At 42.8% G+C, this 25592-nt stretch overlaps 1 protein-coding gene across 2 annotated transcripts in view; it reads right to left on the bottom strand.

Moving 5' to 3' along the window:
- Positions 1 to 4723: 4723 nt before the first annotated feature.
- LOC141102659 (galectin-1-like) overlaps positions 4724 to 25592 on the bottom strand; it is a 36757-nt gene continuing 15888 nt past the window's right edge. The window contains exons 2-4 of one of the 2 annotated variants that reach the window (XM_073591568.1): positions 17118 to 17197; positions 11197 to 11368; positions 4724 to 5094 (exon numbers count right to left, since the gene is read on the bottom strand). In XM_073591568.1, the coding sequence (XP_073447669.1) occupies positions 4954 to 5094; positions 11197 to 11368; positions 17118 to 17197 (393 nt within the window). In that variant the 3' untranslated portion in view covers positions 4724 to 4953. The remainder of the gene's footprint in view (positions 5095 to 11196; positions 11369 to 17117; positions 17198 to 25592) is intronic. The other variant, XM_073591569.1, reaches the window with a different exon arrangement.

Here is a 25592-nt window from a genome sequence, read left to right as displayed (position 1 = left end):
CATACAGTTATGACTAGGTAATGTACAAGGTATTTTACTAAATCCTCACTGTTGCACCCTGCATACCCTGCCATACATGACATACTGAACTCTGTATACTTTTCTGCCCACCACAAAGTTCCCTTGTCCTCTCCAAGTAAAAATCCTCCACCCCTCAAAGTATCCACCAATTACTCGCCTCTGCACACCTCTTTGCTTTCCTCTGTGCCCAACATCCACAGCCCACCTACACACCTCCCCATCCACAACACACCTCTTCTGCCCCATCCACAGTTCAACTCGCCACTTTTTCCACTGGGGCATTTTAGACTGAGCATCCCAGGTGGGGGGGCAGCATTTGCGGGGGCAGTTGATGAAAGATATGAAATAGATCTATCTATCTCATATCTATCTCTCTATCTATCTATCTATCTATCTATCTATCTATCTATCTATCTATCTATCTATCTATCTATCTATCTATCTATCTCATATCTCTCTATCTATCTATCTATCTATCTATCTATCTATCTATCTATCTATCTAAGTAGTGAAAGGTCCAGCAATCAAACACTGGATCATAAAATACTAAAAACAGCGCTAAAATAAAAGCCACAAAAATATCACAGTAAGTGGCCAGAACAAAAATAAGAGTCTCTATATAAAAGGTAATGATGAAGACAGTTCAAGGTTTTTATAGGTGTAAAATCACTGATGTCCAAGCGTGCGCCTTTCACCAGAGAGAAAGCATGTTCCACCATGTGATGCACACTCCCCCAGGGGGTCAAACTCACCAGAAGCCGCTATTAAAAGAGCATTGAATGGGTATTCAGCATCCACTTCAATAGTCAGTCCTCATCATCAGCAGGATTCACTGGTAAAGGGGCTCCATATATATCATAAAACACAAGAGCAACACCGACATAGCGTAATCCTGTTTATTCATGTAAAAATCCCCTATACAGCAGTGTTCCCCTTAATCCTAACTACATACATTGTAACATATTGAAACAAGCAGCGATACAAAAAAAATTTGTGCGGGACTTGAACATCTATGCAATTAACTGAAGGGGGTAAGATTAAGTTAAAAAATTGAGTGGAACCCCGCTTTAAGTTTCAATTTAATGTATCTTGACGTATATATTATTGATATTATGAGCTGCACTGATATGAGCCCATTTTAATGCTTTTTACTTATTCCATATCCGTCTTAGAATTTTATACTTATGATCCGCTTTTTATCTATATATTTATGCTTTAATGTGCTGGTGCTGCTCGAGGTTCCTATCTCCCATCATGACTACTGCCTTATATTGCCTCTCCACTACGCTGTAGACATTTACTAACAAATGCAATTAACACGGTTATGTCTGCAGTTGTCCTGTGCCGTTTGAGACATTCCATTGCTCTTATCCAATCAGGACGCTGTGGCTGCTTGCTGTCATTTGTTGCCAAGAGTGTCTGATTGGCCGGGAGTTTTTAGGCATTGGATTTTGTGGCCAGTTAGGTTGCAAAGCCTGGCGGCCGTTATCAGTTGCCGGACGAACCTGATTGGCTAGATGCTTAGAGCACCTGCATTTTGTCTGGTCTTTATTGTTATATTTATGCTCTAATGTGTCTGTACTGCTCTAGGTCTCTACCTTTCACCATGACTACCGCCCTTACTGCTTCTTCACTGCTTTATGTATATTTTCTATCTAAATACAAGTGACATTGCTATGTTTGTATCTGTCCTGTGCCGCTTGTGATAGTTCACTGCTCTTGTCCAATCAGGACGCTGCGGCTGATTACTGTCATTTGTTGCTAGGAGCGCCTGATTGGCTGAGAGATTAGAGGCACTTGATTTTATGGCCAGTCAGGTTGCAAAGCCTGACGGCTGTCATCAGTAACTGGGTGAGCCTGATTGGCTAGATCTTTAGGGCACTTGTATTTATATCAATTGTAATGTTGTGTAGCCACACCCTCTGTAGAAATCCTTGATGACAAAACAGGTCAGGGCGTGGCCTACACGACGATCCGGAAGTGACGCTTGCGCTCCACTGTCTGCTACCATCCACCAGGAAGATAGTGTGGTGTCTGCAGGGAAACACACATCCCATCCTGGATGGCTAGACATGGAGACAGCGCCCTCTGGGCTTGTTTATTTGCTTGTTTCAATATGTTACAATGTATGTAGTTAGGATTAAGGGGAACACTGCTGTATAGGGGATTTTTACATGAATAAACAGGATTACGCTATGTCGGTGTTGCTCTTGTGTTTTATGATATATATGGAGCCCCTTTACCAGTGAATCCTGCTAATGATGAGGACTGACTATTGAAGTGGATGCTGAATACCCATTCAATGCTCTTCTAATAGCGGCTTCTGATGGGTTTTTCTTCCTCTTTTGTTCCCTGAAAAGTAAAAGCATAATGGGTGATGCATAGTAGCCCATTATGTGCCACTTACCTGCAAACGAAGCCCGTGATGTCCCCGTCCATCTTCACCTCTCTTCCTTCCGGGCTCTGTGACTGGCCGGAGTCACGTGACATCACTCCCACATGGGAGCTGATGGTCACGGCACAATCATGCCCTTACTTCAGTGCGCATGCACAGATGACGTTGGCTCAGGCGTATATGGTAAATACAGTATCTCACAAAAGTAAGTACACCCCTCAGTCACATTTTGTAAATCTTTTCTTCTATCTTTTCATGTGACAACACTGAAGAAATGACACTTGTCTACAATGTAAAGTAGTGAGTGTACAGCTTGTATAACAGTGTAAATTTGATGTCCCCTCAAAATAACTCAACACACAGCCATTAATGTCTAAACCGCTGGCAACAAAAGTGAGGACACCCCTAAGTGAAAATGTCCAAATTGGGCCTAATTAGCCATTTTCCCTCCCCGGTGTCATGTGATTTGTTAATGTGACAAGGTTTTAGGTGTGAATGGGGAGCAGGTGTGTTAAATTTGGTGTTATCACTTTTACTGACACAGGAGCAGACAGGTGGGGGGAAGGACAGAGGAGAGAGCGGATGATGGAGGAACGTAAACTGACCACGGTGTCAGGGCTTAGCAGCCATGATCTTTTATTGATTCTCAGGGAGTACGTGGATCGATCATTCATTTGCTTGTTCATTTAAAGTGTACAATACTAACCAGATTTCTTTTGCCTGGTTCATCCTCACTGAATCCATTTACTGCAGAAATTTAAACTTATGTGGTTTGCTTTGAACTATTCTGTGTCTGCATTTATAATGTATTTGACTGAAATGTCTGAACCCAGAGTGTCAGGGGACTTGCAAGGTCAGGGCAACCATTGGGGTACAGTATCTTTAAGCAGCCCTCATGAGTACATACATAGTGCTTAACTATTTCATGCCCTAGGTGAGACTAACACCCCCCAGGGTGGGAGGGGGAGTGTTTGTGGCCAGGATGTTGTTAGTCTTGCCTAGGGCTGCCGGTGACAGGATCAGAGAGCGGACTCACAAACCAGGTTCAGAGGCATGGTGCCCACCTGCTTCACTGGACTCCCTCTTCACAGGATAAGCTGCTGCTGAACTCCTCTGCAGCAGCAATAATGGAGGTCCTCCACAGCTGCTTCTTTCTCTGCAGAGTCGGTCAGCGCCCCAGCCCTGTGTAGGGCCCCTCGAGTTCCCCCCGCCATGCTAATGGGGGAAGTCAGCGGCTATGCCCCCTAGGCCCTAGTTTGAGCATCGGACACACACACAAACACCACTACCATTACCCTTACCAGGTTTTTACTGCAACCCCTTATCTATTGCCTTCCAATCTACTACCCTTACACTGAGACTAAAGCTGCTTTAGTAGCTCCTACAACCTACACCCAACACTGCCCATACTGGGGTACTACTACATTCACTGCCACAACTACTGCCCATACTCTACCACTGCCAGTACTGGGCAAACCCACTGCCCTTTCTGTATTTAACTAGCTTGGACCTTGTGAAATGCATTTTTCAGTAATGGTTAAAGCTTGAATAACTGTATACAGCTTTCAGTCTGGAGCCTGAAAAGATTAAAATATATAGGAGATCAAAAAGTTTTTACTGGACCAACAATCATGGCCACGTTCAAAGTCACTTACATCCCCTTTCTTTCCCATTCTAATGATCAGTTTGAACTTCAGCAAGTTGTCTTCACCACATCTAGACGCATTTGTGTTACCAAACAATTGAACAGGTGTATCTAATAAAGTGGCCGGTGAGGGTATATAAAACTACAATGCTGCTACCATTACTCTTACTAGGTTTTTACTACTACCCCTAATCTTTTGCCTTCTAATCTATTACCCTTACACTGAGACTAAAGCTGCTCCAGTAACTACTACCCCCAACACTGCCCATACTGGGGTACTACTACATTCTCTGCCCATACCCAACCACGGCCTGTACTGGGCAAATCCAATGCAGCTGCTCTCTGTATTTAAAGAGTTTGGACTTTGTGAAATTTCAGCATGTAATGAATATTGAAATTTATGTTAAAGCTTGGAATAAATGTGTATACAGCTTCGTCTGAAGCTAGAAAAAAAAGTGCAAAAAGATCAAAGTTTTTACTGGAAATCAGACTATGCAGGCAGAAAATGTAGCATTAGCACCCTCTGTTGGTTATTGTGTGTCATATAGAAGTAATGCAACAAACCTCCAGCAGGGGGGGCGCTATGCACTAAGCAGCAACTTACAACTACGGCAATCAATCCAAAGTCAGTTTAGCACCAAATAAAATGATTGGTTTGATCAGACACAATAGAGATCCTTGAATTTTATTTGAAATGTGGATGAAATTCATTTCTAGCACATGAACTGAGCAAACCACAATGTATGGCTACATGAGCAGCAAGGATGGAGATTGGAGGGGGGTTTGCAAGACAGGCTTAAAGAATATTTTCTTTGTCAGCCACTATGGTCATTTTACAGAGTCTGGGTATGGACACGTGGGACAGGTGGCTCCTCTATTGCAGGGTTCTTCATTATAGGGTGATGGACTTGGCCTGGAGGTCATTCACAGACAAGTATGAGATCTCCTCTATGGGAAAGCGGGCTGAAAACGTGAGAGGCTTTAGATGATTTAATTCTATGATGATCTTGTCTTTCTCAAACTGGAAGCCAGCCTGTAAGAAAAGATAGCATAGTGTCATAGTGCTGGACTATAAAATAAAAATATATATGAGTGTTGGCAATAAAGACAAAGACCACCACACCATTCAATTCAACAAAAATCTTTACACAAGATAATGTGTGTGTAGATTATATTATATATGGCAGAAAATGGTTAATGGAGGATGTGCTTCTGTGCTGCAATGTTTTAGTGACCGGGTCTTTGAGGATGGTGTATTTGTCACCTAGAATAATAAATGAAGCCCTCAGGAGATTAATAGTTGTTGGCCAGTTTGGCTGGCATACAGTGACTCCAGTCTCACCCAGGTTTCCATCAGAGGTTTCTTCGATTCCTTTAGCTGTGGCTGATTAACCTCCCATTTGATGGTGCCCGAATACTTCAGGGCCCAAAACCACTTGGTGGGGCCAGCTTCATGACAAAGATCTTTTTGCTGCCTGTAAGAGTGACATTCTTACCACTGGCCACCAATGTAAGGGGCATTTTTTTTTCCTGCTGACCACCAATGAATTGGTTTTAGCAGGGGGTTCAAGACCATAACATTTTTTTTCAAGGGTTCCTCTTGGGCAAAAAGGTTGAAGGGCTGTTTTATGCCATGTCAGTTACAAAGCATCTACACACAAAAAAAAGGGTGAGAACTGTGCAGAAGTACCATGACACCGCTGGCATTTTGACAGTCCTAGGGGGCTGGCATGATATTTAATGTAAAACAATGGACATGTTATGCCACGGTTATTTTTAATACTATGTCTTCTGCAGATCACTAAACAAATGTCAGCAAAATATCTAATTCTTGTGTCTATACTCTAAATCTCCCCTTTCTAGGGACCCAAATACAAGTTTGTCCGGATAAGGGCCCCGATCTGCCACTGTCCCAGCCATGGCTCCAATTCATATGTATACTTGAAAGGGGTCCCATCTATGGTAACTTGGGGTAAATGATAATTTGTGAAATAAATAATAGGCCTGAGAGAACGTTTAGGGCAGTGGTTCTCAAACTGGTGGTCGAATGATGATTTGCCAGGGGTCACCGAATCCTTAGCTGTTCCTGAAGCCTGCACTGCTCTCCCAGCCTTTTTGCGGCCACCCAGCTGTGCTGTCCCTGGAGCCAGTGGCCGCCCAGCTGAACTGTTCCTGGAGCCCGCAGCCGACCACTCAGCCTCTTTGCAGCCGACCATTCAGTTCACGGCATGGCTGGGGGGCAGAGACTTGGTCAGCTGACTGGTGAGGAATGTGAAGTGGGAGGGGCTGGAGGAGACCCTATCTCCTGATTTCAGCATAGGTGCCCCTGCTACAAGACACCTCAAAGTAAGAGACATAGAGAAGCCAGAGACACAGTGAGTAACACTACCTGTGATTATTCTGCGAGTGGAAGGGACTCAGGGAGCGCTAAATGTCCATGGGTTAGGGGCGCAAATTACTTGTCTTGCCTTGGGTGCTGACAACCCACACTATGAAAATAATTTTACTGTTAGGGGTCCCCACAACTTTGTGAAATTTTATCAAGGGGTCCTGACACTAGAGAGGTTGAGAACCACTGGTTTAGGGACAACGGTGTGGGTAGAGCTGAGAGTTTCCTCAACAGAGGCTCAGTGCCCATAAGCAAGAGCGATGGAGGACAGCACCCGTGAGGAGTAGAAGAAAGTTACTTTCTACTACTGGGATGTAAAGCTCATCACAAACTTGGGGTCCTCCCCAAAAACACCAGCTGCTGGAGTGCCACTGATGGACTCTGCCTTTGCAGGTATGCCAGGGCAGCACATAGCTCGAGCCAGGGCCATACCAGGAAATGGTTCTTGCATTTGGATTTTGTAAGCAGTTGCACTCTCAGGTAGGGCTGCAACTAATGATTATTTTCATAATCGATTAGTTGGCCGATTATTGTTTCGATTAATAACCTTAAAAGTGTGGTGTATAATTTAGTTAATATGTAAAAAAAAAGGCAATTTATTCTTAAATATCTCTATACAGTGGTAAATATAAATAACCAACTATATGGTTAGGGAGCAAAAACTCTAATCCACTCTGAGAATAACAGACAGAAGAGATATACTGTATATACTATTGGAGGTTTAATCTGGTAAATATCATCAGACTCTTTGTTTTTTTTTTTCTTTGAATAAAAAAAAGATCTGACTGTTTTTCAGATTTTCAAACAGAACTTTAATATATTATATGCTGGGCATACAAAAACATTGTCTTCCTTCAAAAAAAATAAAACAATAATTTTAAGAACGTTCGTTCGATTTTGGAATCATTCAAATCGACGTTCGTTTTCAACCACAGTGACAGGAAAATTTAGAAATAGAAAACTTCTTGGTCAGAGGAATTTTCAGACAGTGTATGTGGTTTTCGTTCAGAAATTACATTGGTTTTAAAACAGAATGTTAAAAGCAAGTTAAAATTGCAAACATTCTTTCATTCAGCGAATATACAAAGATTTTTCATATAAATATTCTCATCTAAAAATTGATCCATGTGGCCAGCATAAGGCTCGGTACATACCTATGCAGTTTGCTTTTGATCTGTTTCTACACTGCTTTTTGCTGTGCATTAAGTACAGTATAGAGTGCCCCAATAGCAAGGTAAAGAAAACTTCTGCCTTTAGAACCACTCACTTCCTGCCCAGGACTACATGTCCCATGACGCATTGCTCCTCACACATTCACAAGTTCTCAGGCAAAGAAATGGAGGGGAGGAGTCAAACAGGAACACCACATCCCAATATCATATGAAAAGTACAGAAAGAGGGACTTGAGGCCAATAAGGCCGGGGACTTTTAGGGTGCCAAGTAGACAAGTGAAGAATTACAAGATAAAAAATATATATTTTATTAATAAATCTTTAAAAAAAGACAGACATGAAGCAAAACAATATTAAATATTTACAGAATATTTCTTATGAAGATATGATACAGAGCTTAATACAACTTTCTCGACATGTTTCACTTTCTAAAGCTTCTTCAGGAGATATAATGTGGCATCTGATCAACTATAAAATGGAAAATAAACAATAAATACTCACGTCTAAGGTATACATAGCGACCATATTAAATTCATTTAGTATACATCAATTCAATTCAATTCGCCGGAGAGGGTATAAAGCGGGGATTCCCCTGCCACCCTCCGTCATTCCCGTCCGTCTGTGAAGCAGGCAACGCTGAACCAACCATGTACCAACCACGTACCTTATATAAAATTAGTTGTTATTATTTACAAATATTTCTATATTTTTACTTAGTTTGCTATTAATGCATTTTGCCTTTCCACCCCTTCCTCCCTTTTTTGTTTTTGGGATGTACGGACACCCAGGGCACTAGACTGCCGGTCTTTAATCAATATTCCAACAGTTTTGTGCCCTTCTTATGAGGACCAGCTGGGTCCCATGGGTCCGGGTTAATTTATTTTCCAGTCCTTGTTTCCTTCGGAGGTCGGGAGGTGTCCCCGCCCCTGCTCTGTCATTCCCCTCTGATGTGAAGCAGGCAACGCTGCGGTCTCTCCAGTGGACCAATTTGTGTTTCTTCCTGCCACTTTTTTCAAGTAAGTCTTCAAACCTTATTTAAGCCATGGATTTGAAAATAGATCTCTATCTGTTCCTACTCAGCACCCCCATTTTTTGACTGCTGATTTTTTGAATTTATAGGTTCCCAGCCATGGGAAGCACAGCGCTTGTTTATGCTGCTTGACCCGCAGGATTGGCTTGGGGTCATTTCAACATCTTGCTGAGCAGCGTTACTTCCTGTTTCTTTTAAAGGAACCCTTCACCAAGAGGCCCATTTGCTTTTAACCGTCCATTGGATGCGATTTTGGAACATTATTGATTCTATTTCTTTACTCAGCGAGGTATTTTCAGTTGCTACTGCCCTTGGGTGGTTTACTGTAATTTATTGCTATACTTATCCTTTTTTCCTTTGACTCCAATGGTTGACACAACGGTTTATACAGAGAGACTCATCTACTCTACACATAGAGATTTTTTTGCCCCTCTCTGCATACCCTGCTAGGGAGTCAGGGCTGGAAGGCATTGTGCACTTTGCAAAATCTCGAGTTTTAAATTGATACCTATAGACAATTCCAGTCTCAACAACGCTGGTAAGGTGTTTTTTTTTTGTACTTGTGTATGCACATTATTTTCAGATGTATTGTTTTATTTTTTCTGCAACTTTGTTGACATACGTTGTCTCGATATTCATGCCCTGCAATTGTTTATACTAGAATATATTGAATTGATGTATACTAAATGAATTTAATATGGTCACTATGTATACCTTAGACATGAGTATTTGTTTATTTTCCATTTTATAGTTGATCAGATGCCACATTATATCTCCTGAAGAAGCTTTAGAAAGCGAAACATGTCGAGAAAGTGGTATTAAGCTCTGTATCAAGTTCTCAGGCACTTACTGACATGTATGGTTAATGTACTGAGCTGTATGTGTGCTGCACTGTATTTCCTGATATGTAAACAAATAATGCATTCTGTATGCAGGCCAACTAATCAGCTGGCCAATTAATCGATTATGAAAATAGTAATTGATTAATTTCATAGTTGATCGATTCATTGTTTCAGCCCTACTCTCAAGTAAAGTTTTGGAACCTTGTTTCCACCTGGTCTGAAGTTTCCTAAAAGGGTGTAATCAGGGCTTTTTTTCTCAAACAATAGGTGTTGGAACTTAACCACGGCCCCACAAAACCCTTCCCCCTACACACACCCTTCAAATCACATCAAATAGTGGGCGTGTTCAGTCAAATTTCCCAAAAACAGTAGGAGGGTCTTAAACGGTCATTAAATACCAGGATTGCATTGCATACAAAGTGCACAGCAGTCACTTGTAAACACAGAAGCCAGACTTCTGTGTTTACAAGTGATTGTGGTGAGCAGGCACCAAAGGGTCTGAGCCAGAGGTGGTGGAACTGAGTTTCACCAAGTTCCCCCTGAAAAAAAGCCCTGGGTGTAATGCAAAAAACCTGCATCATCCCATGGTTCAGGTCACTAAGGTACAAAAACATCAGTACACAATGGTGTGAAGATGCAAGGGTTACCTAGGGTAAGGAAAATATAAGCAGTCTGTCATGTGTGTGCTGGAGATAGGGTGGATAGCCTCTTGCAGGAGGAGTCAGTACTCTCTATGTGCGTGGTCCATCTCCCATAGCAACATGAACAGGCTCAAACTGCAGTGGTCCCCAGCCTGTATCCAGGTATTGAAGTGCATGCTTGGATTCCATGCCATGTGCATGGCAGGACCCCATATCATTACTGGGAGTGAGGTAGCCATGATACACTTGATGGGTGGATGTAGACAGAGCTCCGTATATCCCTTCTAAATGCAGATTACAGGAGGTGGTGTATATTGTCATGGGGGACCTGAGAGATAAGTGGAGATCAGGTAAGGTGCAAGTCTACAGTCATCTCTAAAAGATGAGGCCCACCTCAAGGTTGAGTATTCCCCAAAGGTGGGCTCAGACTTGTTCTAGGGCACAAGAGCAAAAGTACCCACGTGTACTAAAGGGATCCTGTTGTAGGTGCCTAAAGTAGTCCAAAAGGACCAACCCTGTGCTAGGCCTCTCATGTGACCCTTGCTTGGTGCTCAACTAGGATTTAAGCTTTGGGGAGGCGACAACCACAACAAAACCACCTACCCACAACATGCCAATGAACTTCAGCTCCCAACCAGTCTCCTACTCCCCAGATTGAGCCTTTACAGGAGACTCTATAGTGACATTCCATGTCAGGGATTTCCTGATCCGCTGCCCCCGTTCTTCCTTTAATCATGTCACAAAATAAAATTTTCAAGAACACATACATGCACAAAACAGAAATGAAACCTGGACATTTTTGTAAGCCCATAATTCTGACAATCAGTGATATGACCAACAGCAACAATTCGCTAGGCAGTATATCACAGCACACAATGGCAGCATGATGAAATTCCTTGAATCTTCCCATGTGGGAGGTTCTCATCATAGCAAAGCCTATATAACCTTCACTGAAGCCATCACTGGCTGCCTACTGCATCATTCAGAGAGATATTCTGTGTCCAATATGAACAGTGATGCCACCATCCAACATTAGCCAGCCCCTCCCAGCATAGACTTACCGTGGTGTCTGACCCCTCCTGGAAGGGGAAGAAGCTTTCCCTCTGCTCCTGTCCCCAGACACTGTCCACCCTTGAGTTCAGGACTATCTTGTGCTTGTCTCCACGGAAGTCAAATCGAGGTTCAAAGTGTAACACCAAATTATTTTCATCTTTTCCGAAGTTTATGGAAAACCTAAAAAGACAGAAACAGCAATTATTCTGCTCAGCTGACCTTGTTGGATATCGTACTGGAGTCATTCACCAGTGGTACTCCCATGGGTATCAGAGGTACTTCTGTCACTTTTAATCCTTCATAATAGAATTTTTGGAGACTTAAAGCCATAAAGGGTTTGCTTTAAAAAAATAAAAATGAAAGACGTTCCTGAAACATACCCCTAAACAAAGCAGTACCTTAGCATGTCTACTCCATAGCCACGACCTGATAGACCTCTGGAGGGATGTCCACCCTACAAAACGGGACTACACATTTTACTCGCATGTATATAAAACATACTCGCGCATTGATCACCTGTTCACGCTATCCCCATTACTCCCATACATTTCATCGACCAAAATAGTACCAATTGCATGGTCGGACCATTCCGCAGTCCAAGTGGTTCTATCAGACCTATGGTCTAAGTCAAGACAGCCTTCTTGGCGATTGAACGAATCCCTATTGAGCGATCCTATAATTGCCAAGGAAGTTGAAACAGCCATACAACAATATTTCCAAGAAAACAACCTTTCGACCTCTTCCCCAGAGATAGTATGGGCAGCTCATAAGGCTACCTTACGGGGTATATTAATACAGCTAGCTAGCAAGGTCAAAAGGGAACAAACTCAAACAATTCAACAAGAAGGAGAGTTACATAGACTAACACAAGAACAAAAATCCAACCCACAAACGGATCTTAGAAACCAGATCGATACAGCAAGAACAGCGTTAAACTTGAGCCTCACTACCAAAGCAGAAAAATATGTCAGATGGGCTAAACACCGCTATTACACAATGGGGGACAAACCAAATAGATTATTAGCAAGAAAACTTAACCCAAGGCCTTACAACCCGGTGCTCCCTAAACTGAGACTGCAGACGGGACAAGTGACACAAAACCCCCAACTTATACTTCAGGAATTCTATACATTTTATTCTAAACTCTACGACTCCCCAAAGGACTTTAATGCAAACAAAGTAGAAGAATTCCTGAGGGACTTACCACTCCCAACTCTGTCTAATGACCATGTTGAGGTGATGGAGGCAGAGTTTACGGCAAACGAAGTAGCGGCGGCTATTAAATCCCTGAATCCGTCGAAGTCACCGGGTCCAGATGGATTCTCAGGCCAATATTACCGCAAATACACAGAAATTCTGACTCCTCATCTTTGCGCTTTCTATAATTCACTAAGAAAGGGATCTCCGATACCACTCCATAAAAATAAGGCCTTCATACATGTTATCCCTAAACCGAATAAAGACTATGGTGACTGTGCGAACTATCGCCCCATATCGTTGATCAACGTCGACCTCAAAATACTGACTAAGATATTAACCATTCACATGAATTCGTTCATATCGAAATATATTCACCCTGACCAGACGGGATTTGTCCCGAATAGACAAGCCCCTGACCAAACTAGACGCATTATTGACATAATCTCTGCCTTAAACTCGGGTTGGGACGGAGGGGGCCGGAGAGGAGCACTACTGGTCTCATTAGACCTACACAAAGCGTTCGATTCCCTATCCTGGGACTATCTTTTATTCATTTTGGGAAAATATGGGTTTGGACCTCACTTTCTAACCACACTTAAAACAATTTACAGTTACCCCTCAGAAAATCTAGTAGTCAAAGGATATAAATCCCAAAACATAAAGATACTTAGAGGAACTAGACAGGGATGTCCCCTGTCCCCCCTATTATTTATTTTAGCCCTGGAGCCATCGGCCATTAAAATCCGAGAACATCAGGATATACTGGGGGTGAGATGTGGCGACCGTGAGCACAAATGTGCAATGTTCGCGGACGACATCTTACTACTTCTCTCCTCTCCGGTTACCTCCTTACCCAATCTACAGGTAGTACTGCGACACTTCACAGAATTTTCGGGACTCAAAGTGAATCACTCTAAAACTCAGGCGCTTAACGTTTCTCTACAAACACACATAATTCAAGCCTTGCAACAATCCTACCCTTTTAAATGGCAGAAGGAGACAATGCCATATCTGGGCATCTTCCTTACTCCTACCCTTACTACACTGTATAAACATAACTATCCCCCACTATTTCGGAAAATACTAGATGATCTCAAAAAATGGTCGAATAACCCTCCTCAATGGTTTGGAAGGCTGTGCTCAATTAAAATGACGGTCTTACCGAAGGTGCTATATCTGTTTAGGACCCTCCCAATAGCAATAGTAAGGAAAGATTTACAGATATTCCAGAGGAGATTGTTGGACTATGTGTGGGAACACAGGAGACCCAGAGTGAACAGGCGAACACTATATACACCAAAGCTGAGAGGGGGCCTGGGAATGCCCGATCTTCTCAAATATTTCCAAGCAGCACAAATGTCCCAATTAATCAAATTCCACACAAGACAGCCTAGACCGCTCTGGATGTCAATCGAATCTTCTCTGTATCCTGATAGAGAGATTAGTCACTTAATGTGGATGAAGGCGAAGGACAGGCCGGCCATGATGTGCCCGAGCTTGTCGTTCTCCCTGAACTTGTGGGACAGACTGCTGACAGCCCACAGGTTTAAGTCCCAACACACCCCATTGGTCCCCCTATTCGGAAACGCACTGTTCACTCCGGGTCTCCAACCCCAAAATATCTTGTGGTGGACCAACAAAGGTTTAATGCGCATTGCAGATTTTTGTGACCACAGAGGTGCTTTGTCGAAATCAACTTTACAGGAGAAATATAACTTTCCAAATTCAGAACTTTTTCGCTTTACCCAGATAAGGCATTTCTTGGCGACATTGAATCGCACCTCTGATCTTACCACATTCACTCCAATGGAAAGCCTCTGTAGGAATTTTGATGAGCACACTGGTCATATAATCACAGATATATAATATCTTGACTTTATCTACCTCAAAACTGTATTATATGCATAAATGGGAGCAAGACATGGATATGGATCTGGACATGGAAGAATGGAGCAAAATAATACAGAATGCATCTAAGTCGCTTGTTAATACCTCCCTGATAGAGGCAAATTATAAAGTAATGATGCGATGGTACATGGTCCCAGAGAGGATAGCAACTTTCGTTCCAGGGGCATCCCCCCGGTGCTTCAGAGGATGTAATGTAAACGGCACTATGTTCCACACTTGGTGGACGTGCCCCAAAGTGAGGAGATTTTGGATATGCACGTATAATCTCATATACTCCCTCACGCAAGTGAATCTAATTAAATCACCTCTGCACGCGCTGCTGGGACGCCCAGTGGAGGGGGCATCAAAGTCAATGCGCAGACTAATCACATTCATATTTGTGGCGGCCAGGATTTCAATAGCCAAGTCCTGGAGGTCTCACGCAGTCCCCTTTTACTTACTAAAAGCCAAACTATCATGGATAATGGTGAACGAACGCCTTACGGCAATCTTGAAGGGTAAGATGACTGGATTTAATAAAATTTGGGATCCCTGGATAAGGTACCTTACTAATACGTAGGATGCTGAACGATTGTGGCATCCACGGCGTGGCAGGAGCGCATCCACACCGCCTCCCTATCCCTTACCCCTTCCTACTCTCTCTCTTCCCCCTTCTTTTCCTTTCTATTTCTCTTTTCTCTTTCTCTTCTCAGGTTCTTTGTTAAGACTGTTTTACTTTAACGGGTTGATGACTCGTATTGAGCTCATCCCATATAGTTGTGTAAAATATTATATAAGTCGGGTAGTACACATGCTACAATAATACTATAACTTAACAGTAGAGTCCTATACAGTTATTAAAGTCCTCATACTGATAATGAACATTGACACTTCCATTTCCTAGTCTGGTTCGGGGGTTTAGCTGATAACGGAACCAAAACGTTAGAAGCAAATAAATAAATATTGAATTGTAGGGACTGCACCTCCGCCTAGTCACAGCAAGCTCCTAGGGGGGTGTCGGGCAGAGGAAAACAGTGCCATCTGCATAAGGTATAGTTCCTATGAACCAGGCTGGGACGAGGTAACTGTAAGTTAAAGTACTACCCTGAGAGTTGTTATTCTCACCTATAATTTTGTTTTTCTCCCCCCCCTCCTTTTTTTGTTTTTCTTTCCTTATCTTTTACCACAGTCAATGATATCTGTAGAAGTATGCTAAATAATGTTCCTGGTTTTTGTTTTATTTTCTGTAAATCCAAAAACTGAATAAACACTATTGTTATAAAAAAATAAAAATAATTCTATACAAATGGGGTCCTGGTAATACATGTCCCCAAACCAAAAAAATACCTAAAGTGAACCTGTAGCCTGGATATGGACATACGGGTATTTACATATTCTTAACAAGCAGTAAGTAAGCTTTAAGACAATCCCTCACTGACATTTATAGTTGTAGCCACTGTGGAACAATTCATCCTGGAGTGTCACAATGAAGTAATTCATGTCTGGTCTCAGCTCTTCTATCCTACTACTGAGACAGAAGGGTGATCAGTGTTGAGGGAGCAGAGTGACCTGAGCAACTTCTAGGAAAGGGAACAGGGGGAGCTGAGCTACTGCTGAGAATGCCAAGTCCCATCTGTGGGAGGGAAAAGGGGAGCTGAACTAACCAACTAAAGCTGGGAAGGGGAGCCGAGTCGTTGAATCACTGCTGGGAGATGGAGGAGCTGAGAAGTCACTAATTTGTGCCCTTTCACTCCATTGCCATTCCAAGGGTGTTGGGGCTCTAACTAGGTAGGGGATTGTGACAAAGTGCTTTCTACTGTAAATTTTGATGACATCTTTAGTGGGGTCCATAAGGAGAGAAAGACAACAATGTTTGTACCTGGAGTGTTATCTATGGATAGTATAGGATGAGCAAAAAAGAAACAGAGAACATTGACCTGAGGTGTGCTGTGGTCAGTATGCCAAAAAGGGTCATACCCAAGTATGAAATAAAAAAGTAACAAGTAAAAAGTAACAGAAAAGGGAATGGGGGTGGGACATGTGAGCCTACAACCACCAAGGGGAGGAGGCAACAGAGGGCAGGCTTTATGTGGCCTGACTCCTCCTACAAATACAGGCGGACCTGCGGTCAGCCTTACACTTGTACTCGAAGTCTTATCTATGGATAGTATAGGAAAGGAAAAGAGAAACAGAGAACATTGACTTGAGGTGTGCTGAGGTCACGTGGTCAGTATGCCTAAAAGGGGGCAAAAATAAAACACAGTAGGGCGAAGCTTAACAAAGATTTGTTACATACTAAATACTCATTAACCAGCCATATTGACAAAAGCTTGTGACATCTCAAACAGTGGATCAGGGATATGCTTAGAGAAACATGACGACCTCCACCAACCCAATTTCATGACAATATGAGCAGGGACCCCTTGGCATGAAGCCACTGAAGCCGCTCCCATTCTGAACAAATGGCCAGAGTATGCTTTAGGGTCCAGACCCAAAAATTGGCCAATAGGACACGGCAATGTAGCATGAATTGAGCTGCAGAGAAGGGAGCACTAGGGAAAGGCAACAGAGAACCATCCCGGGTTTATCAGACGTAGCAAGTTTTATCCAGGATGACATTTTGTCACAATGTAGAAGCACAAATGTTTGAGCTAAATTTGCTCTGAGCAAAACAATCTGATGTCGGGTATTTGAGGGAGCACACACCCCTAATTCCCAGTGAGGGGTCAGTAGGATGTACTGTATATAGAGAACACTTTACTACTTTTGGCAAAATACTGTATCATACAGAGAGCAGATGTATATTGTATAATGAAAAAACTAGGATAGAATCTTCACCTACCTTTTACAGTCCTTCGGAATGAATCCCACCACCTCCACACTGTGACCGGGTTTGACGACAAAGTTATTTAAGGTTAAAATCTGTATGGGAGAAAGGAGAGAATTACACCCTGTATAAAGAGAGAGAGGGGGATGATCATTACACCCTGTATAAAGAGAGAGAGGGGGATGATCATTACACCCTGTATAAAGAGAGAGAGGGGGATGATCATTACACCCTGTATAAAGAGAGAGAGGGGGGATGATCATTACACCCTGTATAAAGAGAGAGAGGAGGGGGTGATCATTACACTCTGTATATAAACAGAAGAGACGTCTCATGGATGCAGTTACTGTACTCAGGATACATTTGGGATTTTCCACGCACTCCATTATGCAAATTTCATTTACGCAGAACAACCATTCTTGAATTTTAGGGCTCTCAGACTTCTGCCATTTTTTTGGAATCTGACTCTTGGCAGCATCCAACAAAATGGGAACTATAGATGTTTGATATTGCTTAATTGACTCCTCTGTCCCATGGAATAAGCAGGTCCATGGGTCTTCCTGTATAGTCTTATTGGTAATTTCCTTTATTAAGAGTATAATTTTCTTCCAATACATTTTAATGGTGGGACACTTCCACCATATATGGGCCATTGTGCTGATATTTTTACACCCTCTCCAACATTCCCCAGATTTCTCCGGTTGGAATTTGCTAAGTTTGTCTGGTGTCGCATACCACCCTGCTAGGCACTTAAAATTTGTTTCCATCATCCTGATGCTAACTGAGGAGGTATGCATCATTTTCAAAATTTTTCATAACATGTTGTTTACTACATTGTGTCCCCAATTCCCTTTCCCATTTCTTGATATGAGGAGGAACATCCAGTTCCTCTCTGGTCATTAAAATTTTATACAGTCGAGAAATTATATTTCTAGATTTTTCTCTCAGATAATCTGCTCGAGCAGCCTATAGTCTTCTTCACCTCTAATTGGTTTCGGAAGTTTCTTTACAAAATGTGTCAACTGGATGTACCGCCACATATCAATCTCCATTAGATCTGTCTTGGTTTTCAGATCGTGGAATGTGCGAAATTTACCTTCTTTAATTAAATCTTTAATTGTGTGTTACCGTTCTTAATCCAATCCCCCCCACCTCCCTCGTCCCTGGTTCAAAAAATGTATTATCCTTCAAATAAATCAAAGGAGAGTTATAATACCATTTATTTTGAGTGTGAATCTGATCCCATAATTTTAGTGTATTGAGTGTTATGTCCGATGTGTTTGTGCTAAGTGCTCTATATTTTGGGGGGTTCCATATAATGTGACCTAAGTGTGTGCTACTCAAACTGTGTTCGATATTAACCCATCTCTTTTCCGATGCTGCCCTTGACCATTCCATAACCTGTGAAAGTGTCACTGAAATATAATATTTATTTAAATCCGGAAGGGCAAGTCCTCCCTGTTTTTTCCCCCTAGTCAGAACCTTATATGATATTCGTGGCTTTTTGTTACACCAGACAAACCTCACAATTAGGCCTCGCAGGGCTCTCAAATATGGCTGTGGGAGGGAAATTGGAAGCATCTGAAATTTATAAAGGATTTTCGGGGCCAACACCATTTTTACTATATTTATGCGTCCGATCAAAGAGAGTGTGCGCGTGGACATGTTTTTTATTTCTTGCTTGATTAAATCCAATAAAGGTATGTAGTTAATTAAATACAATTTCTTCAGGGAGTTGGATAGTTTACCCGGACCCGAACCAGGCAGCGCCTTCCCCGTGACCCCCCACACCAGCATCACATTTTACCTGTATTAGTCCCCCCCACCCCCCCAGCCCCTCCACCATCCCAAATCATATTAATTATAATTTATAAATTAAGGAAGAGATAAGCCCTATACCAATATACTCCCCAGTCCGAAAACAAGCTCCTCTCTGGAGTCTAGGAAATGAGAGTCCTTACATCCTTTAACTGGGAATGTCCGGTTCGGGAATGCCCAAATTTTCACAAAAGTCCTGTAGGTCTTCCAGGAATCTCAGCCTAATTGATCTTCCTTCTTTCCAGACTACTAGGGATGAAGGAAATCCCCAACTGTACTTTATGTTGGACTTTCTTAGTTGATCAAGCAGCGGTCTTAACTGTCTTCTCCACGCCAGAGTCCCTGCTGATGAATCCGAAAATATTTGTAATTCCGTACTCTCAAAACAAACTGGGGGGGCTCCCCGAAGTCCCCTCCAGATCTTTTCTTTATCTTCATATGAGTGGAATCTAATGATAACATCTCTGGGTGCATCCTGTCTCAGGTTTGGGGGCTTTCTAATCCTATGTACCCTGTCTATCTTTAGGGCCTCATCCTCCCGTCTGCCCAGGATTGGGTTAAAGATTTTTTTCATCTTGATCACCAAATCTTCATTCAGTTGTTCGGGTAGAGATCTAATCCGCAAATTTTGGCGACGACTTTGATTTTCTTGCTCTTCTACTTTATATAACAGGGTGCGATAATCGCTCTGCATTTTCTTCATCTGCGATTTTAATTCTAGTATTTCTTTAGCCTGGTTTCCTGATGCTTCTTCTGCCACCTCAACTCTTTGCAGCAGGTGGCCCATGTCAGTCCGCACGTTCAATATCTCTGACTTTATAGAGTTTTCTAACTTGGAAAACATTTCCAGCATGTCTGACTTGGTTGGGATTAGCGCAATGTTTCTCTGCTCCTCCATCTTGCTGCAATCAGGCACTCTTGTCTGCTTCAGGTCGTCCTTGGGATTCTCCCCCGATTCCCCCTTTTGTTTCGCCAATTCTTTCTTTTTCTCTTTTGTTCCTGTTTGTTTCTTATCCAATCCTGGACTTTTTGTACTAAGGTCTTTAAGATATTTCTGTATTGTGCTGGAATTTAGGCTTTCTCTTGGGGTCTTGGGTTCAGCTGCTTTTTGTGATCGACCTCTCATATTACCTCCTTTATCTTTTCCCCTTCCTCTTTATTACCCCAGCGCTGCGCCTTGTATTTAACCAGGGGGACTCGTGTAGCAGAATTTCCCGCTAGACCCCCTAAGAGCTGGGGGAACACCGCTATTGTGATGGTATATTCTTTTTCAGAGGTCTGTTGAAGTATGCTAGCGTGTGTTATATTTAAAAGTATTTAATAGTTTTCCATCCCAATGTCCATCCCAATCTCTTTAACCATTTGACGACCGCCGCACGACGATATACGTTGGCAGAGCGGCACGGGCAGGCAAAAGGGCGTACATTTACGTCCTTGCCTTCCCGCAGGTGGGGGGTCCGATCGGACCCCCCCTGGTGCCAGCGGCGGTCGCCTTTGGTCTGGCAGCGATCAGAGATGAGGGGGAGGCCATCCGATCGTAGCCCCCCCTCGCAATCGCTCCCAGCCAATGAGATGCTTCCCCTGCCTCTGTGTAGTACACAGAGGCAGAGGATGTGATGTCATCTCTCCTCGGCTCGGCAGTTTCCGTTCCGGCGCCGAGGAGAGAAGACATCCGAGTGAGTTACACAAACACACACACAGTAGAACATGCCAGGCATACTTTACACCCCCTTTACCCCCTGATCCCCCCCGATCACCCCCCGATCACCCCTCCCCCGTCACACTGACACCAAGCAGTTTTATTTTTCTGATTACTGCATGGTGTCAGTTTGTGACAGTTACTGTGTTAGGGCAGTTAGTATTAGCCCCCTGTAGGTCTAGGATACCCCCTAATAAAGTTTTAACCCCTTGATCACCCCCTGTCGCCAGTGTCGCTAAGCGATCATTATTCTGATCGCTGTATTAATGTCGCTGGTGACGCTATTTAGGGACGTAAATATTTAGGTTTGCCGTCAGCGTTTTATAGCGACAGGGACCCCCATATACCACCTAATAAAGGTTTTAACCCCTTGATTGCCCCCTAGTTAACCCTTTCACCACTGATCACCGTATAACCGTTACAGGTGACGCTGGTTAGTTAGTTTGTTTTTTATAGTGTCAGGGCACCCACCGTTTATTACCGAATAAAGGTTTAGCCCCCTGATCGCCCGGCGGTGATATGCGTCGCTCCAGGCAGCGTCAGGTTAGCGCCGGTAGCGCTAACACCCACGCACGCACCGTACACCTCCCTTAGTGGTATAGTATCTGAACGGATCAATATCTGATCCAATCAGATCTATATTAGCATCCCCAGCAGTTTAGGGTTCCCAAAAATGCAGTGTTAGCGGGATTAGCCCAGATACCTGCTAGCACCTGCGTTTTGCCCCTCCGCCCGGCCCAGCCCAGCCCACCCAAGTGCAGTATCGATCGATCACTGTCACTTACAAAACACTAAACACATAAATGCAGCGTTCGCAGAATCAGGCCTGATCCCTGTGATCGCTAACAGTTTTTTTGGTAGCATTTTGGTGAACTGGTAAGCACCAGCCCCAGGCAGCGTCAGGTTAGCGCCAGTACCGCTAACACCCATGCACACAGTGTACACCTCCCTTAGTGGTATAGTATCTGAACGGATCAATATCTGATCTGATCAGATCTATACTAGCGTCCCCAGCAGTTTAGGGTTCCCAAAAATGCAGTGTTAGCGGGATCAGCCCAGATACCTGCTAGCACCTGCGTTTTGCCCCTCCGCCCGGCCCAGCCCACCCAAGTGCAGTATCGATCGATCACTGTCACTTACAAAACACTAAACGCATAACTGCAGCGTTCGCAGAGTCAGCCCTGATCCCTGCGATTGCTAACATTTTTTTTGGTAGTGTTTTGGTGAACTGGCAAGCACCAGTGGCCTAGTGCACTCCAGTCATAGTCAAACCAGCACTGCAGTAACACTTGGTGACGTGGCGAGTCCCATAACTGCAGTTCAAGCTGGTGAGGTGGCAAGCACAAGTAGTGTCCCGCTGCCACCAAGAAGAAGACAAACACAGGCCCGTTGTGCCCATAGTGCCCTTCCTGCTGCATTCGCCAATCCTAATTGGGAACCCACCACTTCTGCAGCGCCCGTACTTCCCCCATTCACATCCCCAACCAAATGCAGTCGGCTGCATGAGAGGCATTTTCTTTATGTCCTCCCGAGTACCCCTACCCAACGAACCCCCCCAAAAAAGATGTCGTGTCTGCAGCAAGCGCGGATATAGGCGTGACACCCGCTATTATTGTCCCTCCTGTCCTGACAATCCTCGTCTTTGCATTGGTGAATGTTTTGAACGCTACCATTCACTAGTTGAATATTAGCGTAGGGTACAGCATTGCACAGACTAGGCGCACTTTCACAGGGTCTCCCAAGATGCCATCGCATTTTGAGAGACCCGAACCTGGAACCGGTTACAGTTCTAAAAGTTAGTTACAAAAAAAGTGTAAAAAAAAAATATATATATATATAAAATTTTAAAAAATAGTTGTCGTTTTATTGTTCTCTCTCTCTCTATTCTCTCTCTATTGTTCTGCTCTTTTTTACTGTATTCTATTCTGCAATGTTTTATTGTTATTATGTTTTATCATGTTTGCTTTTCAGGTATGCAATTTTTTATACTTTACCGTTTACTGTGTTTTATTGTTAACCATTTTTTTGTCTTCAGGTACGCCATTCACGACTTTGAGTGGTTATACCAGAATGATGCCTGCAGGTTTAGGTATCATTTTGGTATCATTCTTTTCAGCCAGCAGTCGGCTTTCATGTAAAAGCAATCCTAGTGGCTAATTAGCCTCTAGACTGCTTTTACAAGCAGTGGGAGGGAATGCCCCCCCACCACAGTCTTCCGTGTTTTTCTTTGGCTCTCCTGTCTCAACAGGGAACCTGAGAATGCAGCCGGTGATTCAGCCAGCTGACCATAGAGCTGATAAGAGACCAGAGTGGCTCCAAACATCTCTATGGCCTAAGAAACCAGAAGCTACGAGCATTTCATGACTTAGATTTCGCCAGATGTAAACAGCGCCATTGGGAAATTGGGAAAGCATTTTATCACACCGATCTTGGTGTGGTCAGATGCTTTGAGGGCAGAGGAGAGATCTAGGGTCTAATAGACCCCAATTTTTTCAAAAAAGAGTACCTGTCACTACCTATTGCTATCATAGGGGATATTTACATTCCCTGAGATAACAATAAAAATGATTAAAAAAAAAATGAAAGGAACAGTTTAAAAATAAGATAAAAAAGCAAAAAAAAAAAAAAAAAAAAAAAAAAGCACCCCTGTCCCCCCTGCTCTCGCGCAAAGGCGAACGCAAGGGTCGGTCTGGCGTCAAATGTAAACAGCAATTGCACCATGCATGTGAGGTGTCACCACGAACATCAGATCGGGGCAGTAATTTTAGCAGTAGACCTCCTCTGTAAATCTAACATGGTAACCTGTAAAGGCTTTTAAAGGCTTTTAAAAATGTATTTAGTTTGTTGCCACTGCACGTTTTTAAAGCATGTCATGTTTGGTATCCATGTACTCGGCCTAAGATCATCTTTTTTATTCCATCAAACATTTGGGCAATATAGTGTGTTTTAGTGCATTAAAATTTAAAAAAGTGTGTTTTTTCCCAAAAAAAAAGTGTTTGAAAAATCGCTGCGCAAATACTGTGTGGAAAAAAAAAATGAAACACCCACCATTTTAATCTGTAGAGCATTTGCTTTAAAAAAAATATATAATGTTTGGGGGTTCAAAGTAATTTTCTTGCAAAAAAAAAAAAAAATTTTCATGCAAACAAAAAGTGTCAGAAAGGGCTTTGTCTTCAAGTGGTTAGAATAGTGGGTGATGTGTGACATAAGCTTCTAAATGTTGTGCATAAAATGCCAGGACAGTTCAAACCCCCCCAAATGACCCCATTTTGGAAAGTAGACACCCCAAGCTATTTGCTGAGAGGCATGTCGAGTCCATGGAATATTTTATATTGTGACACAAGTTGCAGGAAAGAGACAAATTTTTTTTTTTTGCACAAAGTTGTCACTAAATGATATATTGCTCAAACATGCCATGTGAATATGTGAAATTACACCCCAAAATACATTCTGCTGCTTCTCCTGAGTATGGGGATACCACATGTGTGGGACTTTTTGGGAGCCTAGCCGCGTACGGGGCCCCGAAATCCAAGCACCGCCTTCAGGCTTTCTAAGGGCGTAAATTTTTGATTTCACTCTTCACTACCTATCACAGTTTCGGAGGCCATGGAATGCCCAGTGGCACAAAACCCCCCAAATGACCCCATTTTGGAAAGTAGACACCCCAAACTATTTGCTGAGAGGTATAGTGAGTATTTTGCAGACCTCACTTTTTGTCACAAAGTTTTGAAAATTGAAAAAAAAAAGTTTTTTCTTGTCTTTCTTCATTTTCAAAAATAAATGAGAGCTGCAAAATACTCACCATGTCTCTCAGCAAATAGCTTGGGGTGTCTACTTTCCAAAATGGGGTCATTTGGGGGGGGTTTGTGCCACCTGGTCATTCCATGCCCTCCGAAACTGTGATAGGCAGCGAAGAGTGAAATCAAAAATTTACACCCTTAGAAATCCTGAAGGCGGTGATTGGTTTTCGGGGCCCCGTACGCAGCTAGGCTCCCAAAAAGTCCCACACATGTGGTATCCCCATATTCAGGAGAAGCAGCTAAATGTATTTTGGGGTGCAATTCCACATATGCCCATGGCCTGTGTGAGCAATATATCATTTAGTGACAACTTTGTGCAAAAAAAAAAAAAAAAATGTCACTTTCCCGCAACTTGTGTCAAAATATAAAATATTCCATGGACTCAATATGCCTCTCAGCAAATAGCTTGGGGTGTCTACTTTCCAAAATGGGGTCATTTGGGGGGGTTTTGTGCCATCTGGGCATTTTATGGCCTTCAAAACTGTGATAGGTAGTGAGGAGTGAAATCAAAAATTTACGCCCTTAGAAATCCTGAAGGCAGTGATTGGTTTTCGGGGCCCCGTACGCGGCTAGGCTCCCAAAAAGTCCCACACATGTGGTATCCCCGTACTCAGGAGAAGCAGCTGAATGTATTTTGGGGTGCAATTCCACATATGCCCATGGCCTGTGTGAGCAATATATCATTTAGTAACAACTTTTTGTAAATATATATTTTTTTGTCATTATTCATTATATCACTTGGGACAAAAAAATAAATATTCAATGGGTTCAACATGCCTCTCAGCAATTTCCTTGGAGTGTCTACTTTCCAAAATGGGGTCATTTGGGGGGGTTTTGTACTGCCCTGCCATTTTAACACCTCAAGAAATGACATAGGCAGTCATAAACTAAAAGCTGTGTAAATTCCAGAAAATGTACCCTAGTTTGTAGACGCTATAACTTTTGCGCAAACCAATAAATATACACTTATTGACGTTTTTTTTACCAAAGACGTGGCCGAATACATTTTGGCCTAAATGTATGACTAAAATTGAGTTTATTGGAATTTTTTTATAACAAACAGTAGAAAATATCATTTTTTTTCAAAATTTTCGGTCTTTTTCCATTTATAGCGCAAAAAATAAAAATGGCAGAGGTGATGAAATACCATCAAAAGAAAGCTCTATTTGTGGG

Source organism: Aquarana catesbeiana, linkage group LG07 (genome assembly GCF_042186555.1).
Source record: "Aquarana catesbeiana isolate 2022-GZ linkage group LG07, ASM4218655v1, whole genome shotgun sequence".
In the NCBI taxonomy this organism is placed as follows: domain Eukaryota; kingdom Metazoa; phylum Chordata; class Amphibia; order Anura; family Ranidae; genus Aquarana; species Aquarana catesbeiana.
The sequence above is the reverse complement of the archived record's forward strand: the minus strand, read 5'-3'. Positions and strand labels throughout refer to the sequence as shown.